The sequence below is a fragment of the Mus caroli genome, chromosome 14 (assembly GCF_900094665.2).
Source record: "Mus caroli chromosome 14, CAROLI_EIJ_v1.1, whole genome shotgun sequence".
NCBI classification, from domain to species: domain Eukaryota; kingdom Metazoa; phylum Chordata; class Mammalia; order Rodentia; family Muridae; genus Mus; species Mus caroli.
Genome location: NC_034583.1, coordinates 23979999 through 24000704, shown reverse-complemented (window position 1 = coordinate 24000704; position 20706 = coordinate 23979999). Strand labels below are relative to the sequence as shown.

At 49.6% G+C, this 20706-nt stretch overlaps 1 protein-coding gene across 1 annotated transcript in view; it reads right to left on the bottom strand.

Moving 5' to 3' along the window:
• Nucleotides 1-2191: 2191 nt before the first annotated feature.
• Btd (biotinidase) overlaps nucleotides 2192-20706 on the bottom strand; it is a 29623-nt gene continuing 11108 nt past the window's right edge. The window contains exons 2-4 of the mRNA XM_021181401.2: nucleotides 10151-10406; nucleotides 6420-6569; nucleotides 2192-5726 (exon numbers count right to left, since the gene is read on the bottom strand). Coding sequence (XP_021037060.1) covers nucleotides 4554-5726; nucleotides 6420-6569; nucleotides 10151-10406 — 1579 coding nt within the window. The 3' untranslated portion in view covers nucleotides 2192-4553. The remainder of the gene's footprint in view (nucleotides 5727-6419; nucleotides 6570-10150; nucleotides 10407-20706) is intronic.

Below are 20706 nucleotides of genomic sequence, written 5' to 3'. Positions count from 1 at the left end.
AAATGGCCATGTCACCCCCAGCTTAACACTGCCGCTGTTGTGCAGAGACCCACAATCCTCCACGGCCCACAGGCACACAGACAGTAGCTGCTAATGTCTCCTCACTGGGCTTTTATATATATATTTTAAGACTGTCGAGTAGCTCAAACCACATGATTCATGGATGCCAGCTATGACTGATGACTGCATGACAAGCCGTTTTAGAACTTAGTGGTTCCAAACAACAAACGTCACTTATTTTTGCTGCCATGTCTGCATCCTGGGCCTTGCCTCTCGCCTTTAGCTGCCATAGTTCCTCTAGGGCTGTGGAGTCTGTTTCTCAGGGGGCAGCAGAGTGTTTGCTGGGGCTGCAAGCCAACCAGGGCTGAGGCTGTACACTGGGCCTGCATTTTCTCAGAGAATCTGATGGGGTTCCCAGGAGGAAGTCACCAGAGACAGAAGTGGTGTCATCGTGTATAACAATGGTTCCACACAATGGTGGCTGGTTCTGAAGCAGCCACGGAGTCCTTTCCAGAGCTAAAGCAAGGAGCACAGACTTCCTTAATCAGGACTGGCAAAGTTCTGGAAGAACAGAGATGACTGGAAATGACAGCTTAGACATCTGTGGAAATACAGTCTGTAGAAAGGCAACAACCGTCGCCATGGGTTTTTGTTTTGTTTTGATTTGTTTTTTGTTTCCATTTTTTTGTTTTGGTTTGGGTTTTTTGTTTGTTTGCTTGCTTGCTTGTATTTTGGTTGTTCTGGCTTTTGTTTTAACTGACTCATGATCTCAATATGTGTGTAGTCCTGGCTGGCCTGGAACTTGCTATGCGGGCCAGGCTGGCCTGGAACTCAGAGGTCTACCTTGCCTCCGAAGTGTGAGGATTAAGATGGGCAGCATCATGCCCTGCCCTGTCAGCAGTTTGTTTTGGTGCACACACACACACACACACACATATACACACATACACATGTATATGTGTGTGTGTGCATTTAAATCTAATATTTATGTGAACCAAGACAATAAGCAGTCTCTAAGAAAATTACCTTCTCTCATGTGACTCCACACCACAATTTAACGCAGCTTCTTGCACGGACCGACACTTTATTCTCACTGTGTATTTTGGGTTGCAAAAATATTACCACAGCAACAATCTTTAAAGAGTTAGAGCCTCCTCTATTGCACCCGATCTCCAAATCACAGTGTTTATAGACTTCATCTTTCAGTGACCAGACAGGAGACTTCAAAAGCCTGGGCTTCTCACCATCCCTGCCGATTCTGATCCTTAGAGGCAGTGTCAGGTGTGGGCACTCATGCTGTCTTAGAGATGAGGAAAGCAGTGGTTTTGCTTGTAGCTTAGTGAAAATTGAGGTGACACATCAGGAACCCAGGACAACAGGCAGGCATCCTTGTGACAATTAACGACCTGTGACCTGCCTGGGCTGTTTGTCACGACTAGGCAGCAGATGTTAACCTTGAGGAGAAGGCTGGGGACAGAGCACAGGCCTGTCCCCAGCCCAGCAGCATCCTTGGGATGTTTCCCTGTGCTCCTAGCACTGAGTTTAAAAACACTTTTCTTTGGTTGATGGTTTTTGGTGTATGTTTATGGTTATGTTTTTGCAGCAAGAGCTCACTTGACCCAGGAAGGCCAGATTCTCAATGAAGGCTGGGATCTCAGCTGTGTGCCTGGATGGTATGAACCCAGCTGTCCTGTACATTTTTAACTGCTGTGACTTTATTTTGTCATATATAGACCCTGAATGTTGGATGTTGAAAATCCATGTTTGTCTTGAGGTCGTTTAGGCAGTTCTAACCCTCAGTGGGAACTAGAGAAGTGGCTCTCTGCCATCCCTCTACATGGGATTTTTACACCAGGTTACCTCTCATGGCAGCCTGCCCTCTGGCTGACTAGTCTTAGGTCTTGTGCCTGCCTGGTCAGTGGGTTTCAGCCAAGGGGTATCTCCCTGGTGCCTCCAGTAAAGTCCCGGTCCTTACTAATACTTTGGCAGCTGAGTTAAAATCCATTTGGCGTTTATTTGAAAGCTATTATTGACTTGGAGACTTGTTACAACATCCATAGTTAACCAACACCGTCCACACTGTCTCACCCATGAAGGGGTCACCACACGGATCTTCTTCGGTGATCGCAGCGGGCATGTCTGCCCCAGTGGAACCAGGCCAGTCTTCCAGAAGGCTCTTGTTGGTGTTTTATTTATTTGTTTTTGTTTTGTTTTTTTTTCCTTCTTTGGCATACAGATGTTAAGCTCACTGAATATATCTCATTATGCCCTTACTTCCTTTGTGAGAAAAACCACAGCCAGGCACAGCTGTGCCTACAGAGGAGCCCACACAGACTAAGCCACTTCCCCCAAGTCTGTTTCCACCAAAAATACCCTTGGCTTCCTGCCTCCATGCTGTGGTCAGAAAGCCGTTTGCTTCCTGAACTCGAGAGCCATAGTAACGAAAGCATAGCGCAGTCATTAGTCATTGGCATATTTCCTCCTACAATGGCTGGTTTCGTTCATTTTCCTATCCTTTGTTCTGCCACCTGGCAACTTCCTTTCACTGTAAGAGTCCCTTTGTCCGACCCCCATTATTTGCTGTTGCCCTTCTGTCTGCAGGAGGAATTCATTCTGAATTGTCATTAGCGGTCTGGAGCTAGTCAGCAGGGACAAATGAAGATCTGACCAGTACTGTCACTTACTGGGAGGACTGGATGGAGCGGCCCTGCACTCAGGATGAGCCTTCCTGTGCCTGCTTCTCCTGCGGGTTTGGGTTGTCTTGGAATGAAGTAGCAAGATGCGTTTTAAAAAGACTTTCTGTCTCTCGAGGTTTGGGGGCAGGGAAGCAGTGCGGACTGTGTGGACAGCCACATCTGGAGCCGCATCCAGCCTGCCAGCTCCCGCCTGCTGGAGAAGTCTGCACTGGGAGGGCAGGCAGGCACTGTCATCTGGTGGGAGAGGTCCTGCACCATCCCGAGGGGATTCCCAGGGCGAAGGAATCCCAGAATTTCCTGAGGGATTGAGTTGTTCATTTCCTCAAGACTTGACTCATCCCGAGCCTTTGCAAGCGATGAGTCAACCCGGGCTGGCGCCACCAGTGCCTTTTGCTTTAGCATGACGCCTGTGCTTGCCCCAGTGGTGAAACAGCACCCGAAGGTTTAAACCCACCGCTGAGGCCACTTGAAAGAGCTGTCCTTTGGAATCCTTTGGAATCCCGGGTACATGCTCAGTTGCCCTGCCAAGGACCAGAATAGGGACGTTCCTGCCAGAGAATGGGACGAGGTCAGTTTCCTCTCATACAGTTTGGTGATTTTGTTGTTGCTGTTTTGGGACCAGAACTCACTGTGTATCCCTGGCTGTTCTGGAACAGAAATCTGCCTGCCTCTACCTCCTTCTCACAAATACACTCCGTGGCACACGGATTTTTAAAGGCATTAAGTAGCAGCAACATTAAGAGGCAAATACCAGAAGACTATCCATTCTGCACTTTATAAACAATTATAATGGAAACTATTGCTCTGCACAAGTCTAACATCTTCATTGGATGCAAATTAGAAACCAGTGGCCTATAAATGCCTTCACTGTCCTGACCATGTCTGTCAGTTTCTAGTGTGGAACTGGTACTGTGGGCAGCCCTGGCCCTGCACTTTCATGGGATCTTGGAAAAGAGCTGCTGCTGTTGGGCTAAGCAAAAGTGTATGCCGGCGACAAGCTGCCCAGACAGCTCCCTTAGCCTCTCTACGCAGGGGAGACCTCTTTAACACAAATTTAACTAAACCAGTGTCACTGTAGCCACACAGTTGAGCAAAACTAAACCGACATATGAAAGTCTCTGGAATCCCTGGATGAGACATCTCAGACAGAATAATTCTTTTACTCATGTTTTCCTAGCCTCGCCTTGCTCAATGCTTCCCAGCCCCTCCTGCCATCCCTAGCGCGGCGCTCCCCAGTTATTTTGAGGCCCACCCACACACCCATCCACTGACAGCAAGGTAGATGCGAGTCAGGCCTCTCTTCTATTTTGAAGAGCTATTCCTAGGACTGCATTTCTGACACCGCTGGTGGCTCGGGCATTGCCACCTCATCTGGAAGTTCCTGTTGGCCAGAATAGGGACAGTCATCAGAGCAGCCATTTATACAGCTTTGCTTGGAGAGTGTGTTTCTTAGCACAGAAAGAGAGTGTGTTTCTTAGCACAGAAAGTGTTCGGGCTTGGGGGATATCAATGAGGTGTCACTAGATCAACAGTGAAAGATACAAAACAAAGAAAAAAACCCCACCCAGTATTGTGCGGATTTGTAAAATAGCAACTGGGGTTTATTTTCTGGCTTCGAATTTAAAACCAATTGTGTAGTGGGAAGAGGGTGTGGCCTGACAGACTAATGAGAATAGAAAATACCAGAAAATGTCTCTGTCATTATGTAGAAAGGAAGAAGGAACTGCCCCTCCCATTTTCTTACAGTTCCCCAGGGTGGGAGCCAGTGCCACAGGGGTGGCTTTCCCAGCGTTTGGGATCTGTGGCCCTGGAAAGGCAGGTCGTCCCCCAGAGCCCACCCCGCTGACCACAGTTTTCCTACTTCCTCTCATACAACCGTCCATAGAGAGCTGCTGTCACCAGGCCGGAGGACAGTCCCCTCTTCCTCAAGAAATAGTGGTCATTTTCCCAGCCAAGCTGGTCAGGGGTGTCCAGAGTCATCCCCGAGGTGAGAAATAAAGGAAAGATATACAAAGTGCTGAAGTTCCCCCACAGATGAAAGTCAAACAAGCCCTCAGCCTCCGTGATCTCCTGCCCGCAGGTGTCGAAGCCAAGGCCCCCGCACTTGACCAGGGCACAGGTTTGAATGTAGTAGGTGCCGTGCACGGTGTGGAGTCCGTCAAAGACTCCCAGGGCATATAGCTCTTTGGATAGGGTGGGCCTCTCGTATAGTAAGTGGCAACAGAGGCTGTGGGAGCACACCTGCAGGTGGCCTTCCTTTCCCCAGACAGGGACCAGGGTGAAATTGTCATACATCATTTCCGAGTGGAAGGTAGGCGGTACATTCACGTTCCACTTGGCGGCCTCATCACAGTGCACTTCCTGGGCGTCCTTCTCACAGTATGGATCCCCGGACAGGATTTTTAAGAACTTCCTATGGGACAGGTCCATCTCACTAGTTGTATTCCCTGTCCCAGTGAGGCCCTGTGGGTTTGTGGCTACCTGGGCAATTATAAGGTGACCTTTGGGGTCGTCCATGTCATGGTACCAAAAGGACTTGAGAGGGGTATGTATGCCACTGCCGGTCATCCCCAGAGTCGGGTGGTGGATGTTAGCTGCCAGAATGTTGACACCGAAGGCGGTAGCAAATGCTTTCTGGATTTCAATGGCTGCCAAGAGCGGCAGCTGGTTCATCCAGGCTGTGGGGTACACAATGTGTTTCACCTCAAAGTCTCTGAGGAGTCGGATGGTAGGGTCAAAGAACAGGATGTCAAAGCAAGTGAACATGCCAAACTTGCCAGCAAAGGGCGTATCAAAGGTGATGAGGTCCACGTTAGCAGGGGTATCGAAGGCCGCCTCAAAGTATAGGTTGTGCTTACGGTAGCGGTCGACAAGAGTTCCATTGTCGCTGAACACCACATTTGTGTTAAACTGGTATCTCCCGTCCCATGGGCAGCCAGGGTCGCTGCTGAGGCAAGGCTGTTTCGTTCCAAGATTGGCCACCAAGAACATCCCTCCCTTGATGGCCATACAACTCAGGCGCTGGAGGACCTGGGGTGGGTAATAAACGCAATAGGTAAGTTTAAATTCTACCTTTTGTGGGGAGCATTTTCGATTACAAAAAAAAAAAAAAGTCCCCGTCTATAATATGTAAGCAGCTCTCACAGGTCTGTGAGAAAAGGCTTCTGAGAACATTCAAAGGAGATACACAGGTGACTAACAGGACAAATATACGAAGCACCTGGACTGGTACTTAGACTCAATAGTGATGACTCTTTCTAAATTTAGCATTTAAAAATATACTAAAATATGTATAGCCTTTGAGAAATTCCATTGCCAAGGGTTTTACGGGAAACCTTGACCATGCTTATAAAAATATACGTAGAGGATACTCATTAAGACAGTGCTAAAAATAGAAAGAGTTAAAAAGATGGTAGCATGCCTCCTACTAGACAGGATGCTGATGACGGTGGGAAAAAAAGAAACAAGGCGCGGCACAGCATCTCCTCGGGAGTGCAGTGGTGGTGAGGAACCTTTAGAGTATTTTTTACAACTTGACTTGTTTAATATGTTTCGATTAGTGTGGGTCTTGTGAAATTCACCAATGAAAAGATCCGTATCTGTGTAATGTCCTGGCACGGGGCTTGGGGAGTTTGGGCTCGGTGGTTTGGATCCCAGAGCCTCCTTCAAACCTCAGGCAGCACGCTGTGGCTTTTGGCTCAGTCTGCTGGACTCCTCACCTACCTCCGTGTCATTGAACCGAAAGGGCTCCAGACACGGGTTCCACCTGACCAGCTTGGGAGACGGCATAAAATCCAAGAACGGGTAAATGGATGTTCTTGTGAAGTTGAATCCGTGGATACCATCTTCTGGGAACACTATAATCTGCACACCCTGGAAGCAAAAAGACAGAGAGTGCCATGAGGTAAGGGGAGCGAGTGTCCCTCACTGCCAGACATCAGCAGGCTGACTGACCAGGGCTTTAAAGATGCTAGCCTGACTCAGCTTGAATGGAAAGGCTTGTTCTCAGGCAATCAGCTGACTCCCCGAGTGCAGGACGATGGCCCCACATGTTTCCGTGTTCTCTAGGAAGAACCATGAGCATGCGTGGTTGGACGGAGGAGTGGGCAGCATTGCTGAAGGCCCAAGGACAGAGCTCATTGAGTGAATGTTAGGCTGGGCTTGCTCTCACTGGTGTACAGTGGAAGCCAGAGCCATTGTGAAGCACTTAAAATCATTTGGCCTATTCACAGATGGGTCATCATTAGTCCCGCGGATTTCATCCCCTCTCCCATATCTAAGTCAGTTGGGGAACTTTGGGAGAAACACTGATGTGGGCCCCATCCATAAAACGGCTGAGTGGAATGTGGGTGAGTCCTGGCTGCAGGATTTGTTTAAAGATGACTTTGCTGAGCAGTCCCAGCTGTGACTCTGGGGGCCGAGGATGGGCAGCAAGTGTGCTGAACTAAGAGAGTCGCTTTAGGGGCTCTGGCTGCGCTACAGGCTTCTCCCCACATTGGGCTCCCTGTGCCATCTACAGCATCCTAGGGCGAGAGAAGAAAGAAACAGGACTGCCCTTGGCTCTCCCTTAGCATCTTGCCCTCCTGGCGCTCTCCAGTTCTGTGGATTAAAATGTCAAGCCCAGAACGCTGGCCCAATGCAGAAGGTGGAGGCAGCAGGCAGTGAAGGCGTGTCATCGACAACAGTGCAATGCAACTTTAGGGTTTTTCCCCCTTCTGGTTATAAAAGCTCCGAATTTCCTCCCCCCCCCCCCGTATGTGTGTGTGTGTATGTATGTGTGTGTGTGTGTGTGTGTGTGTGCATACACATTCTCTCACATCCTCTAACACAAAGGTGCTCTTGTTAACATTCTCCTCGTCCTTTTCTCTCTGTGCAGCTGGGTATGCACGAGATGATAAGTTGGGTAGCACGCGTCTTTCTCATAGAGAGCATCCGGACATACCGTCTGTAATGGCCACCCCATATGTGAGACACTACCGTTTCTTCTCTACTGATTATCTGAATCCAACCTCTGTAATAAAAAGATGCAGCAGATTAGGGGTTCCAGATTAGTGGGGCTGCTTCAGTTGGGCAGTTTGACTGTGTACAGAACGGGCCTCTGTTGGACTGTTACTCAGCAGATTACCCTGGGAGGTAGAGACAGAAGGATCCCGAGCTCGAAGCCACGCTAGCTAGCTAACAGATGAGACCCTGTTTCAAAACCAAGTTAAAAACAAAGGTCTTCACACTAGAGACTACATCTGTGCCTCGTGGGACATTAGCCAGTTCTTTAGCTAGCAACGAATTCACTGAGCCAGTGCTGGGCTGACGGGCGACAGTTCAACTCCTTAAATTCCCACCGTTATCTAATGCATTAAAAAAAAAAAAAAACTGTATTCATTCTGTATTTGCCATGAGTCATGCTTTTAACTTCCTGAAAATTATATTTGGAGAGAGCTTTTCCTCTCTTCAGGAAAATAAAAACCTTGAAGGGCATCTTATAGAGCCTGCCACTTCAGTTACGTCTACACATCGACCACGGTGCTTCAGCAGTGGTCTGGCAGGAGATCAAGAACTCCTGAAGAATGGAGGTCACCAACCCCAAGAACGGGCTCTGAAAATCATCTTCCCTCTGTGCCAGGGGGATAGCGCTTTACCAGGCATGTGAGGGGTTCCTGTCCCAAGTGAGTCTCACCGGGCATGTGAGGTTCCTATCCTAAGTGAATCTGATGGAAAACTCTGGTGCCCACAGACACAGCAGAGGTGCTGTGGCACCTGACAGCACAGAAGCACCCCTGTGAGCAGCTGCCATGACTCCCAGAAGCACCTAACAAGCTCCAAACAGGGGATTTGGTTAGGCACCGTGGACAGACAAAAAAGGCAGAAGAGGAAAAGCTGAGGGGACCGAGGTGGCACAGTGCCGTTAAACACCTTCACCACAGGACCTGCCCTTGTTTGGGTCAGTGCTGGTAGGAGACCTGAAGGTGCAGCTGGGATTCATTTTACACAAACTTCAGCAGGGACATAAACGGGATAAGTATCAAATGTGCGGATGCTATGTGGATGCCAGTGAAGAGCCCTAAATAGCCCACGAGGCTGACCAGTGAGCAGCGCAGGTGGGAAGCCTTGCTCCGGTTATCTGCCCAAGTGCAGCAGGGCAGCACGTGGCTGTGTGCGTAAAGGAACAGGAGTCACAAGTGCCATGGAAATGCAGTGTGATGGCATTGCCAGAAGTGTCCTGGGAACGACATCTGGAGTAAGAGAGCTGAGAGAAGCTTGCCCCCAGCCCTGGTCACATAGCAGCTGGATTGTGGGCCACACAGTTCTAAGCACGAAGTCTAGAGAGCTGGAAGAGGCCTGGAAGCGAAGGCTCTTCCTGGGACTACAACACTTTTTCTGGTCACGCCAAAGATGGAACGCAGCTACTTTTCTGAGCTCAAGGTCAGAACTATGGTAAAATAAACAAACAACCCTTCCCACAGTTACATGGAACACGAGGACCTTGGAAACTGTGCTCTGAGCTTCTGAAGGTAGCCAAGAGAGGTGTGCCGTCTGTCAGGAGTGCTGGACCATACACACTAAGTCAGGACTTTAAAACGCACCAACAAGAAATAGCCGAGTCGTTTCAGATCATGTGATGAGGGCATGGGAGTAAGGGGACCTACTGGCAAGGCCAGCTCTAAGCCAGCAGCAGAGAAGTTTGGCTCACTTGCCATGCGACCACAGTAGGCCTTCCACAAGCAGCAGGCTTAGCGGCCCCACCTACAGGGATAAAGCCCAGACTCCCTTGGTCCCAGGCTTCCCAACCCCACAGCTTCTTAGAAAAGCCACTTCCTGTCCAGTCCCAGGGGAGTCTAGCCTCAGCAGCCCCACCCTTCCTGGCTGGCTGGAGAGGAAAGACAGTCAAGCAGGAAGCCTTTAGGAAGGGCTGGGGTCCTAGTCTGTCTGGACGCAGGGCTCCCATCTGGATGAAGTGCGACACAGACAGTGCACAGACAGCCTTTGTTTTGTGAGCTCTGACAAGCTTTGGATGCCTTTCAGAGCATGGAGTTCACTGTCCTTAATGGTTTTCAAGGTTGTTTGTTTGTTTTTCTGAATATTAGCATCACCCAGGGACGGGCTTTGAAAATTCCCACTGCCCAAACTGCCCATTCTGGACCAGTTGGCCACAGTCCCAGCCCCACACCCCAGCTCTTGTTTACAATTCGCTGATTCCCGGCACAGGCACATGAATCAGTGACCTAGGCACTGCTTCTCCAGCTTAGGCAAAACACTCCCATGTATTTCCATGCCAGTTCTGGCTCTGGAGGCGAGGGGTGGGGCCTAATTTAACAAGCAGCCATGTCAACTTGAAATCTGCAAGCTGACCCGACTTCTCAGGAGGACCTCGGGAGTCTGGGGTTTTTCCTCACTCAGATCAGCTAGCTGGCTCTGCGAGCCCTGAGCCCAGGTCAGGAGCAGAAAGCTGCTCTTGCCTTCTGGGCTGCAGCCATCACTTGCTGTTCATAGACGTCGAGGTTCTGCTTCATGAGCTCCAGGGCCTCCTGGCGGCCAACGAGCTCCAGGGGGGTTGGGCTCAGGACCGATCGATGCTCGTACACAGCAGCCACGTAGTACTCAGCCTCGCGGTGCTCCTGGGAGGCCGAGCTGACGCCCAACGCCAGCGCAGAACAGCCGAGGAAGAAGAGAGCAGGCGCAGTGCGGGCTCCAGACATAATGCAGACCATAAATCTGAAATGAACCGGCAGGAGAGAAGAGCTGAATAAGGAAAGCTGCCAAGGACTGAACTTTCACAGCTGTGATTTATTAATCCTGGCAATTACACTCGCCCGCAGCGAGGCCGGGGCTCAAAGAGTTTGTTTCATGTCCCTAATAAAAGCCCGTGTGTTTCTCTCCAAACACGTAGAGCTGCGTTTCAAATGGCTCGCTGTGTTAATAGACTGGGCTTCAGAACATTTCCAAAACAGACTCGGTGTTTGCCTCGGTTTTCTAACGCGGCGGGCAGGAAGCCTGCAGTGCGCCGCTGCCTTGCTAGCCACGCCGTTAGCTTTGCTACACTGCGCACTGCAGGAGCGCGGCTGAAATTTTGGACACAATTCTGCGATATATTTGACGCTTTGCTCGAGACTTCTTACTCAGCATGGCAGGTCAGCCCTCTAGGACAGCCGTGATGGTCCCAAGGTTCCCGAACGCAGGGCAGTTTCCTAGCTGATATTCTTCAGTCTTTATTTGGGGACGGTCTGGAGTCCTAGCTTCTGCTGTGTCACCCATAGGCCAGCCATAAAGGACTCTCTCCCTGTCAGAGTCCCGTGTAGCTTTCGCCTGGAACCCGAGCGAGCCTCGCCACTGCTTTCTGCTTTGTCTGCTACTCCAAATCACTTGCTTCTGCTTTGTCTGCTACTCCAAATCACTTGCTTAAGAACACTCCGGGTTCAAGCCGGGTGTAGTGGCGCATGCCTTTAATCCCAGCACTTGGGAGGCAGAGGCAGGCGGATTTCTGAGTTCGAGGCCAGCCTGGTCTACAAAATGAGTTCCAGGACGGCCAAGGCTACACAGAGAAACCCTGTCTCGAAAAAAAACAAACAGGCCTGGTGAGATGGCTCAGTGGGTAAGAGCACCCGACTGCTCTTCCGAAGGTCCAGAGTTCAAATCCCAGCAACCACATGGTGGCTCACAACCATCCGTAACGAGATCTGGCGCCCTCTTCTGGAGTGTCTGAAGACAGCTACAGTGTGCTTATGTATAATAAATAAATAAATCTTTAAAAAACAAAACAAAACAAAAAACAAAAAAAAACAAAAGCAAAACACACACACACGTTGGGTATCCTTCTCACAGTCATAACATGGGATTTTCTAGAAAATACCTTGGAATTTTGTAGGGGGTACATTTCTGTACCCCCCCACCCCCAACCCCCGGGAAATAGAACATTTACTTGGCATAATTGTGTGTGTTACTAACTGGGATTACAGCTCTGCACCACCATGCCTGGTTTTTGCAGGGCTAGAATCAAAGCCATTCTGAAAGTCACCCTGGCCTCCTGACTAAAGCCCCTCCCCTGGCACAGAAACTGATCAGGCAGTTTACCTCAGCCAGACAGCTGCCCTGTGGAGACAGATAGGGGCTGACAACTGCCCAAGAATCCCCGTTCAATACTAAGGTAACTGACAAACCAAGGAATCCCACTGCTGTTCTTTAAGAAGAAAATAGCACTCTACCCAAAAATAACATCTGTCCAAACCTCAAGCCGGGACTCTTAGAGTTTGCATTCCTAAACAAACACCATAGGCCACTAGTTCTGTGTATTATTTAGCTAAAAAGTCCCAGAAACAACCCGTAATTATTTCAGCGACAGAACAGACCTCGAGCTCCTCATTCAGAACCAGTCTACAGCACATGCACCTCCGGGGGCAGCGTCTCCCTCCCACCCCTCATCTCAAACTGCTTCTTGTTTCCCTAGGGGATAAATGTACCACACAAAGGCCAGGGCTTGGTGCCACTCATCTACACTGTAAGCAATGTTCTGTGGTAAGAACAAGGGGCCTTTGAGCCAGCAGTCATGAGTTTTGGGCTGGAAACAAAAGGATAATTGATAAGCTTTCGTATTGGAACTTTGTTTCTAAAGATACCAGGGAATAATTTTAAATGACTCAAATAATCTACTTTACATCCCATTTTGAAAGGATGATAATGGGGTAGTTTGAGTGACATCATGGTCACAGTGATAACACTTTTAAAGTCCAGGTCGATGGCCTCTTGAAGAGCTGAGGTGGAGATACATGAGGCAGGCCTTGGAGGGAGCAAGTCAGAACTCTTGGGCTAGGAAGGGCATTCATGGTATCTGCATAATAGATGTGGGCACATGGGGCTCTGCGTGTACACCAGGGGTGGGATAAGACTCAGGGTCTCACATGGGCCAGCCACTACCACAGAGCCTTAGCCCCGCCCTGGGATACAGAACACCTGACTCTAAGATCATGTAATCCAACCAAACAAGGAAACTGCAGAGCCAGCAAGAAACCACATTCCTTTCTATTTTCAGAAAAATAAAATTTGTATTATTTGTGGAAGGAGTCCAGTAGGAAAGCTCTAAGTGGCAATCATCTGTGTGTGAGTGTGTGTGAGTGTGTGTGTGTGTGTGTGTGAGTGTGTGTGTCAGTGTGAGTGAGTGTGTGTGTATATGTGTGTGTATGCGCATGTGTGCATCAATAATTAGACACTCTGCATATTTAACCAGATATTCATGCTTGAAAGATCCAGGCTTAACGAGGTAGGAGAGAATGAGTAACGGTAATAAAAATAGCTGCACGAGTTTGCCCTTCCCAAATAGCGGTGAAGCAGGAGACATGTCATTAAGGCTGTGAGGCTGGCTTCCCCTCCGCACTTGGCGTCTGTCTCACAGACAGTCTCAGGAACAACTTAACAAGACTGAGCAAGGACACTGAAGGGCTCAGCAGCAGCAGAAGGGGTGCTCGATCTTAAAGTGAAAGGCCCAGGGACTAGGAAGGTCGCTCAGCTCACAGTGTTTGCCTAGCACACATAGAGCCCTGGCTTTGACCTTAACACTGCAAAACAAAACAACACAACAACAACAAAAACCAGGTCTGGTAGTACATAGCTAACAATCCTTGGGCAATCTGGGAGAATCATTAGTTCAAGGCCATTGGTCTGGGGAGTAAAGTAGACCTAAATTCTGATCCCTGGCACCCACAGAAAAGCTGGGCATGGTGGCACACCTGTAACCCCAGCACTGTGTGGGGTGGGATAGGTGGATCTTAAGGACTAGCCAGTCAGCTAGTCTAGCCCTGAACACAGGTCCGGTGAGAAACCCTCCCCCCACCCCAAAAAAAAAAAAAAATAGAAGAGAGTAGACAATGATAGAGGAAGACTCCAGATGTTGACCTCTGGCCACCAAGACACACATATGGGCACATGCATCTGTATACACCACACCAAAACCCAAAGGAAATTCAAGGTCACCCAACATAGGAGCCAAAGGCCAGCTATGTGAAGGAGGGAGGGAGGAGGGGAGGAAGGGGGGAGGGAGGAGGGGAGGAAGGGGGAGGGAGGAGGGGAGGAAGGGAAGGATTGGTGGAGTCAGAACTTTCAGATATGTGTAGACGAGGCAGTTTCTAGGTGCTGGCTCATGGCCATATGAACAGGGACACAAGGACACAGGGGTCCCTTGGAACAAGGGGGCTCTGGGGCCAAGATGTTCTTGGAAACCCATAAAGTAACCCATCTTTGGAGATGGTCAGGACCTTGACCCTAAAGAAAATAATGAGAAGTAAGTATCTGATCCACCATCATGGTAACAGAGTCATCCTTTTACTGAAGTGACATGAGAGACTGAAGCGGAACCTGGGCCAATACCTGCTGTAGAAACACGGTGTCTGTCTTCTGTGGGTGTGCTCTGCTCTGAGACAGGGTCTGGCTCCAAGCTACCCCTCTTCTAGGAAGATACTCATGGCAGACATCCATATACTAGCCAACTGAGCCAGACCCAGGCACATGTCTGGAATGCAGCTGTGAGCAAACAGGGCCTCTTGGAGTTCCTTCACGGCGCACAGGAGGCCTGATACAGAGCTATGGATCGGTAAGGCAGGCAGCAACAAGTGCAAAGGAGAGCCAGGCACTGGGAGTGGGGATCATTCCAACAGTGTGGGGAAGGAGGGTGAGAGCGAAGGTGAGGCCGTGCAGAGACCTGACCAGAGGTGGCTGTGTGACAGCCCATGGGACCAGGAGGGGGAGGAGGAGCATCCATGCCGAGGGCCTGAGGCAGGAGAAACAGCCAGAGAAGCAGTGTGGCTGGAGCACGGGAGGCAGGTGGGAAGCGGTGGCCAGTGGGATTGCAGGAAGACCCTCAAGTCACTGTGTCAAGTCACTGGCCTGAAGCCCTCCAGCCACATCTCATTACAAGTGTTAGGCAGAGTTATGACCTGGTCACTGTTTGAATTTGGAAATGAATCATGACAGAAAGAGATGTCTGTCATCGTGTGTCACATTGACAAGGGGTGGACTTGTTATGACTAATTTGGGTTGTCAACTTGACTACATCTGGAATCAACTAAAACCCAAGCTGCTAGACACTCTTTTCTTGGAGGGATTCTCTCAGTGTTGAAGCTGGAATATCTGCCCTGTATCTGGGCCCCACCTCCTGATGGCAGCTCACATACGCTGGCGTGGAAGACGAAAACTTTGCCATTTCCCTGAGGCCCTCACTCTAACTGGCTGGTTCACCTGTCCTGTTGCTGATGGAGTTAAATCCAACTTCTTCAGGACAGTGTAGACTGAAAACCAGCAACAGTCCAGGAGTCCTCTAGGACCCCAGCCTCAGACTGGGACTGCAGAGACAGCCACCCTCGTGGGCTGGAGGGCGACCTGATTCTTGCCCTTTCTACTGTGAGACAGCCATTGTTGAGTTATCTGGATGACAGCCTGCAAGCCAGCTGAAAAGGTCCCGTGTAGATAAACACAATGTGACAATCAGTGTTGGTAGCAATTCAGGGCTGAACCCACAAGGAACATAAAGGGTCCAGTCCTCCTAGATACATCTGTAAACTGTGGCTTCACCTTTTCCCTTTAACAATGACAGGCAGAAATAACTGCTCTGTGCTTGGACAGGGGCCAAGTTCTGCTTTACTAACTAGAACAATGTATCTTAAACTAAACAAGATATCCAACAATCGCAACATGTTAACCTAAATGTTGTCTTTCTCTCTCTCTCAAATGGGGAATCCCTTCACAATTTAAATAGAATAAAATCTCCCGGACTAAGGGTGGGTAGCTCCATGGTACAGCACTGGGCAGCATGTGCAGGGCTCTAGGTCCAGGCTCACTACTTTAAGTATCTTCCTGTTGTGCCACAGGGTTTAAGTTTAAGGTAAGGAGGGTCTTTGTGTGTACCAATGTATGGAGGGAAACACCCAGCTGACTGATTTTGCAGGTGTGACTGCCACCTGGTGGACAAACCGAGAATAACACCAGTGGGCGACAGACTCGGGCAGTAGCAATGGGTTTTGGTTTTCCCCTTCTCTTTCCACTTCTAATATCTTGCCCATCTACTTCATAATGAAAATACTGAAACATTTGGCTGTTTTAAGATTCACTCTTCCTAGGCCAGGACTCAAAAGCATCACCTTTATTTCTCAGATGCTTTTCCTTAGGCCCTGATAGGATGTGAATAGGTTTCAAAGTGTTTTCAGTGAATTTCCTGCCAACAGTTTGGCAACATTTGGCTGATGTGGTGGGACACACCTAGTGTCTCCTAGGAATAGAGGTCACTGAGGGATTACCTGGGCTGGCCTGCAGGTATGTGTGTGTGCTGCTAACGGATGGGCAGAGACTAAGACAGGAGGAGCCAAGCGCAGTCACCCTTCTCTCTCAGCTCTAGGTAGTGGGTGTGACGCTCCTGCCTTACCTGTCGGCTATAACGAACTGCGACCTGGAACTGTAAGCAGACACACCGCTTCCTGCCCCATGTCACTTTGGGTCAGGTTGTCTTAGCAGCCACAGATGTGAAATAAAGCCAGCTGGTTAACAGACTTGGTGCTCACCTTAGCCAGACCAGGATCACCTTAGATAACCAATGCTACAGCTTTCCCTCCAGAGTCCCTGATTTAAAACAAAAACAGGGCAGCAGAGCATACTGAATTCTCTGAGAAGTCACCCAGCCTTACTCTATAAAGCATAATGCACTTTTCACACGCACATCAGAATCCACAGGAAAACATGATCGTGGCTGAGCCGTGAGGAGAGCCCACAGGGCGGCGTCTCCAGGTAGTTTCCTCTTCTGTAAAGCTCGCAGCTCCCAAGAGCCATCATCGAATCCACCAAATGCCAGGAAGAGTGTTATATGAGCCCAGCCATCAGGAGGCTGCCCAAGAGGATAATCTCATTCAAGACCAACCTGGGCAATATTCTGAGAATTCATTTTAAATAAAATTATTTGAAGTGACCCTCAATAGGCGTCAGTAGGGAAATGTTTTGGGAGTGTGTTATAAATTTCCCCTTTGTTTTCCTGTTGAGCTAATTAAAATTGAAGTCATAAGGACCATCCTCTAAAAGAACAACACAGTGGGCTTAGCGCCCTCTGTTGACCTGGTCTGGGAAGATGGACTCAGAAGACAGACAACACCAAGGCCAACCTTTCTTTTTAAACGCATGTTGGGCACCAATCCCTACGTGAACAATGGATGCAAGCTCTTTAGGTCTGTCCGGTAGAACCAAGCCCCTGCTCTCGTCAGACACCCGTGCTCCTGCCTGCTGATCCTCGGAAGCGAGGAATGAAGATGCAGAAGCAGGTAGTGGGTGACAGGGCCAACGTCACCTCCTGTCCCTCATATCCACATGATGTCCTTCACTACCAGAGCGATGGCAGGGGGTGTGGAAGAGACAGAACAACCAACACATAAGCAAGAGGCCGACAGGCCACATGCAAAGGCCCCTTCTCCTCTGCAAAGCTGATGGGGACATATTGGAAAGGTAGCTAGCTATGTTCAGCCAGAGATGACAGACACTCAGGGATCCTGATATGGTCAGTTCCTAGATCAGGAGGAGGAGGAGGCATGTGACACATCATTGTTTGGGCACAGGCACACCACCTTGAGAGAGGCTGTTGGTGTTCAGTCAGAGGGCAGAGTGTGATAGAAATGGCAGCTCCATCCCCCCACCTCCTTCCCCCACCCTGCCCTGCCCAGGCCTATTTAACTGGTCAGTAGTCAGAGCTGCGAGTAGCACGTGGTACCTGCACCTCAGCCTGCAAGGCACTAGCATTCCTGCCTGGTCTAATGTGGTTAAGTCAGGAATTATGTGGGCACCTTCTCTCTCTGTAGCATAGGTCCCAGCTCAGCTACAACTGCATCCATATCCCAGTACAAGTTCCACTGTCCTGTGCACCCTAGAATCTCAGCAGGATGGGCATGTGGCCAGTCCTCCCAAATCCTGCTGCTTTACCAAGCGTGAGGGCTCAGGTCCTCCAGACCCAGGGCATGCCAAGGGTACTGGGGCTAAGGCTGGGAAGGGAGGGTTTGGTCTCTCCCATGAAAGCTTTAGCCTCTGCACTGCTTAGCATTAACTACAGAGCTGAGGCGGGCACTCTAGTTCCTTGGTTGGAGAGATTACCCTTTAACTAGAGAGGGACTTATGCCACAGGCAGGATTTCACCCACATCTGTCTCTGAAATAGCTTACACAGTCTTTCTATGCCATACTCACAAAATGGAGGAAAGGTTGCCTGAATAAGCAAACCGAGGATGACTAAATCACAATTTGGAAATGAGCTCAAACACCCTGTGACCGTACAAAGAGATCACTCCCAACTTGGAGTTAATAGATCATAAAGTGAATTGGGCATCCGGTATTTGGAACAAATGTCTAAGCAGCGAAGCAGTTAAAATAATGGAAGGACAGACTGATACAATCTATGTGCAAAATACAGACATCAAGACAGCTCTAAGGTGCATGCCTTTAGTCCCCACAGCAGGGATGAGGCAGCTGCATCTCTGTAAGTTCTGAGGCCAGCCTGGTCTACAAAGTGAGTTCCAGGACAGCCAGGGCTAGAAAGAGAGACCCTGTCTTAAAAAACAAGAATTTTGAAAAAGACTTCATTTAATCCCAGCACTGGGGAGGCAGAGGCAGGTAGGCACCATGATTTTGAAGTCAGCCTGATCTACAAAGAGAGAGGCTATCTTTTTTTAAAAAAAGATTGTTTTCTTCAGTGCTACATGATTTTTCTAATAAATCAAAACCACTTAAAAAATACCAAAGAGTTCAAGTTTCTAGTTTGGCCCACAGAAAGCACAGATACCGTGGCTCTATCCTAACCAGAGCCGGACAAGCTGGGAATCAGGATTTCTCTTCAGCTCTGGAAGAGAACTGAACCCCTGCAGCCAACCATTGCCTCAAGAAGCTGATGAGCAGAAAGCTCCTTGGCCCCCAGAACCTGGCGGGAAGCCTAACCCATCACTGAGGCCTGCAGGAAGCTCAGCATGATGAGGCTGGGATGGTCAGATTCAGGGACCGGCATGAGTCTGCCTTCTAGGAGTTCTACTGATTTCCCCAAAGACTGGAGAATCCCCTGCCTCCCCTGCCTCCCCTGCCTCCCCTGCCTCGCCTCCCCTGCCTCCCCTGCCAGGGCCAGGGGGAAAGTAGCCAGAGGCCCTGCTCTTCAGCAGGCCCACCCCTGGTAAGAAGTCACTTTATCAGAGCGTAACCTGGGGAGGTTTTAGCTGAACCTAACTGACTTGGAGACATGCGAACTTCAGCCAGCCCTCTCCAGCATCCCCATGGGAGAGGGACAGTCCTTCTGGCTGTCCCCACCTCACCTGGCGGGAGAGCCCCATGCACAGATGAAGCCCTCAGTTCAAGGTCAAAGGCACAAGGACACAGACACAGTCCTCGGTGTAACCGTGACCCCTAGGGCACCCATCTTGGTGCCGTGACAAGGCAGTGCAGGAGCTCTTCCACATTGTGGTCTTGCTGTGGCCACTTCAGATTTTGCTCGAATTTGATCTTCTTGATGGTAAGCCCTGTGGGAAATGACCCAACCCTATTCTAGGAATCCTAGGTCAGGATGCTGCAGATAACTAGTTAGCTTTTGTTTAACTGCCTGTTTGTGGAAACATTCCCCCTTCAGCTAGCCATATATCTTATCTTCTCTTAAACTGTTTGCTGGGACAAAACCTCCCCCTGCAACTGCTGAAGAGAGAGATTAGCATGTGGCCTTTGCCTTTAAAAGCCCAGTTCTCCAAACACTTGCCACTACAGTTGGGTCCCTGAGTGTAGTCCCAGCCGGCTGCCGATCTGATCGAGTGAGGGGTCTTTTCTGCAGGGCTCCCTATAACATCACCTGCTTGCTAAATGCCTGGTCACTGTGCCTGCTTGCGTTAGCAGAAGCCAATGTCATCTCTCAACAACAACGACGACAGATTACAGGATATTAAAGGGTAAAACCAAAGCTTGAAGAGACAGCAAATATCAGAATAGCACTTATGCCTATGATGGCCATGCTATGGGCTCTCTCTACTGGGCAGAAAACAGACACTGGGGCAAACAGATGGGTAATATAAGCAAAAGAGGGAAATTCTAAGAACGTATTTAAGAAGTGATGAAATTAAAACAAACAAAAAAACCCTACTGTAACAAAAATGAAGAATCCCTTCCATGTTCATCAGTAGAACAGATGTGGTTGAGGAGAGAGTCTCTCACCCTTGTCTGCCTATAGAAACTGTAGTCTGCTTCCCAGCCGGCCCATCATTATGGACTCTAACTCTTGAAAACTGAGAGCCAAAATAACTTTTCTTTATGTTGCTTTGGTATGTTGTTGTTGTTGTTGTTGAATCACAGCAACAGAAAAGGTAAGTCCTACACAGGTGGACAGAGAGAGCTCAGTGCCCAGGAGTTGTGTTTAGACAGCAGGGAGCCTACGCAGCAGTCGGTGGCCTGCCTTATGGGGACAAGTCAGCCCTGTCACCTCTGGTTCACAGCCGAGCCTGGACACCTGCTCGGCCTCAGGAGCAGCCTCACTCACTGCTAGGTGGACCTGAAGCCAGGTGAGCTGGGCCCTGGGCCCTGGGTCTAGGTCGGATGGACTGCTGGGCTTCCACAGCCTTTTCCTTCCTGTATGATCGCCCATAAGCACAGCCTCTGTTACCAACGAGGGTGTGCAGATGCCAAGGCAGAGCACATCCTAGCGTGAACTGCAGGCTCTGGGGAGGAGAGGCCGATGCAGGCTCATCAGCTGTTCCCTGTGCACACACTCTGGTCCGGATGCTGATAATGATACAGACTGTACAGGAATTGAAAGAACCTAGTGGGGAAACCCCCACTCAATTCCCGGCCGACACGTATTTCCCACAGGAGACAGTGGTTTTGACCGTTTAATGGCAGAGCCATAATGGCAGAGCTCCAGGTTGAACCATATCTCACTCAGGAGACAGTGGATTCGACCCCGAGGCTTGGAAGCGAGGGGTTTTTATAGAAAAGGGGCTGGGGTTGGGGGAGGAATTGGCGCCTTTTCACATGTTTGGTTC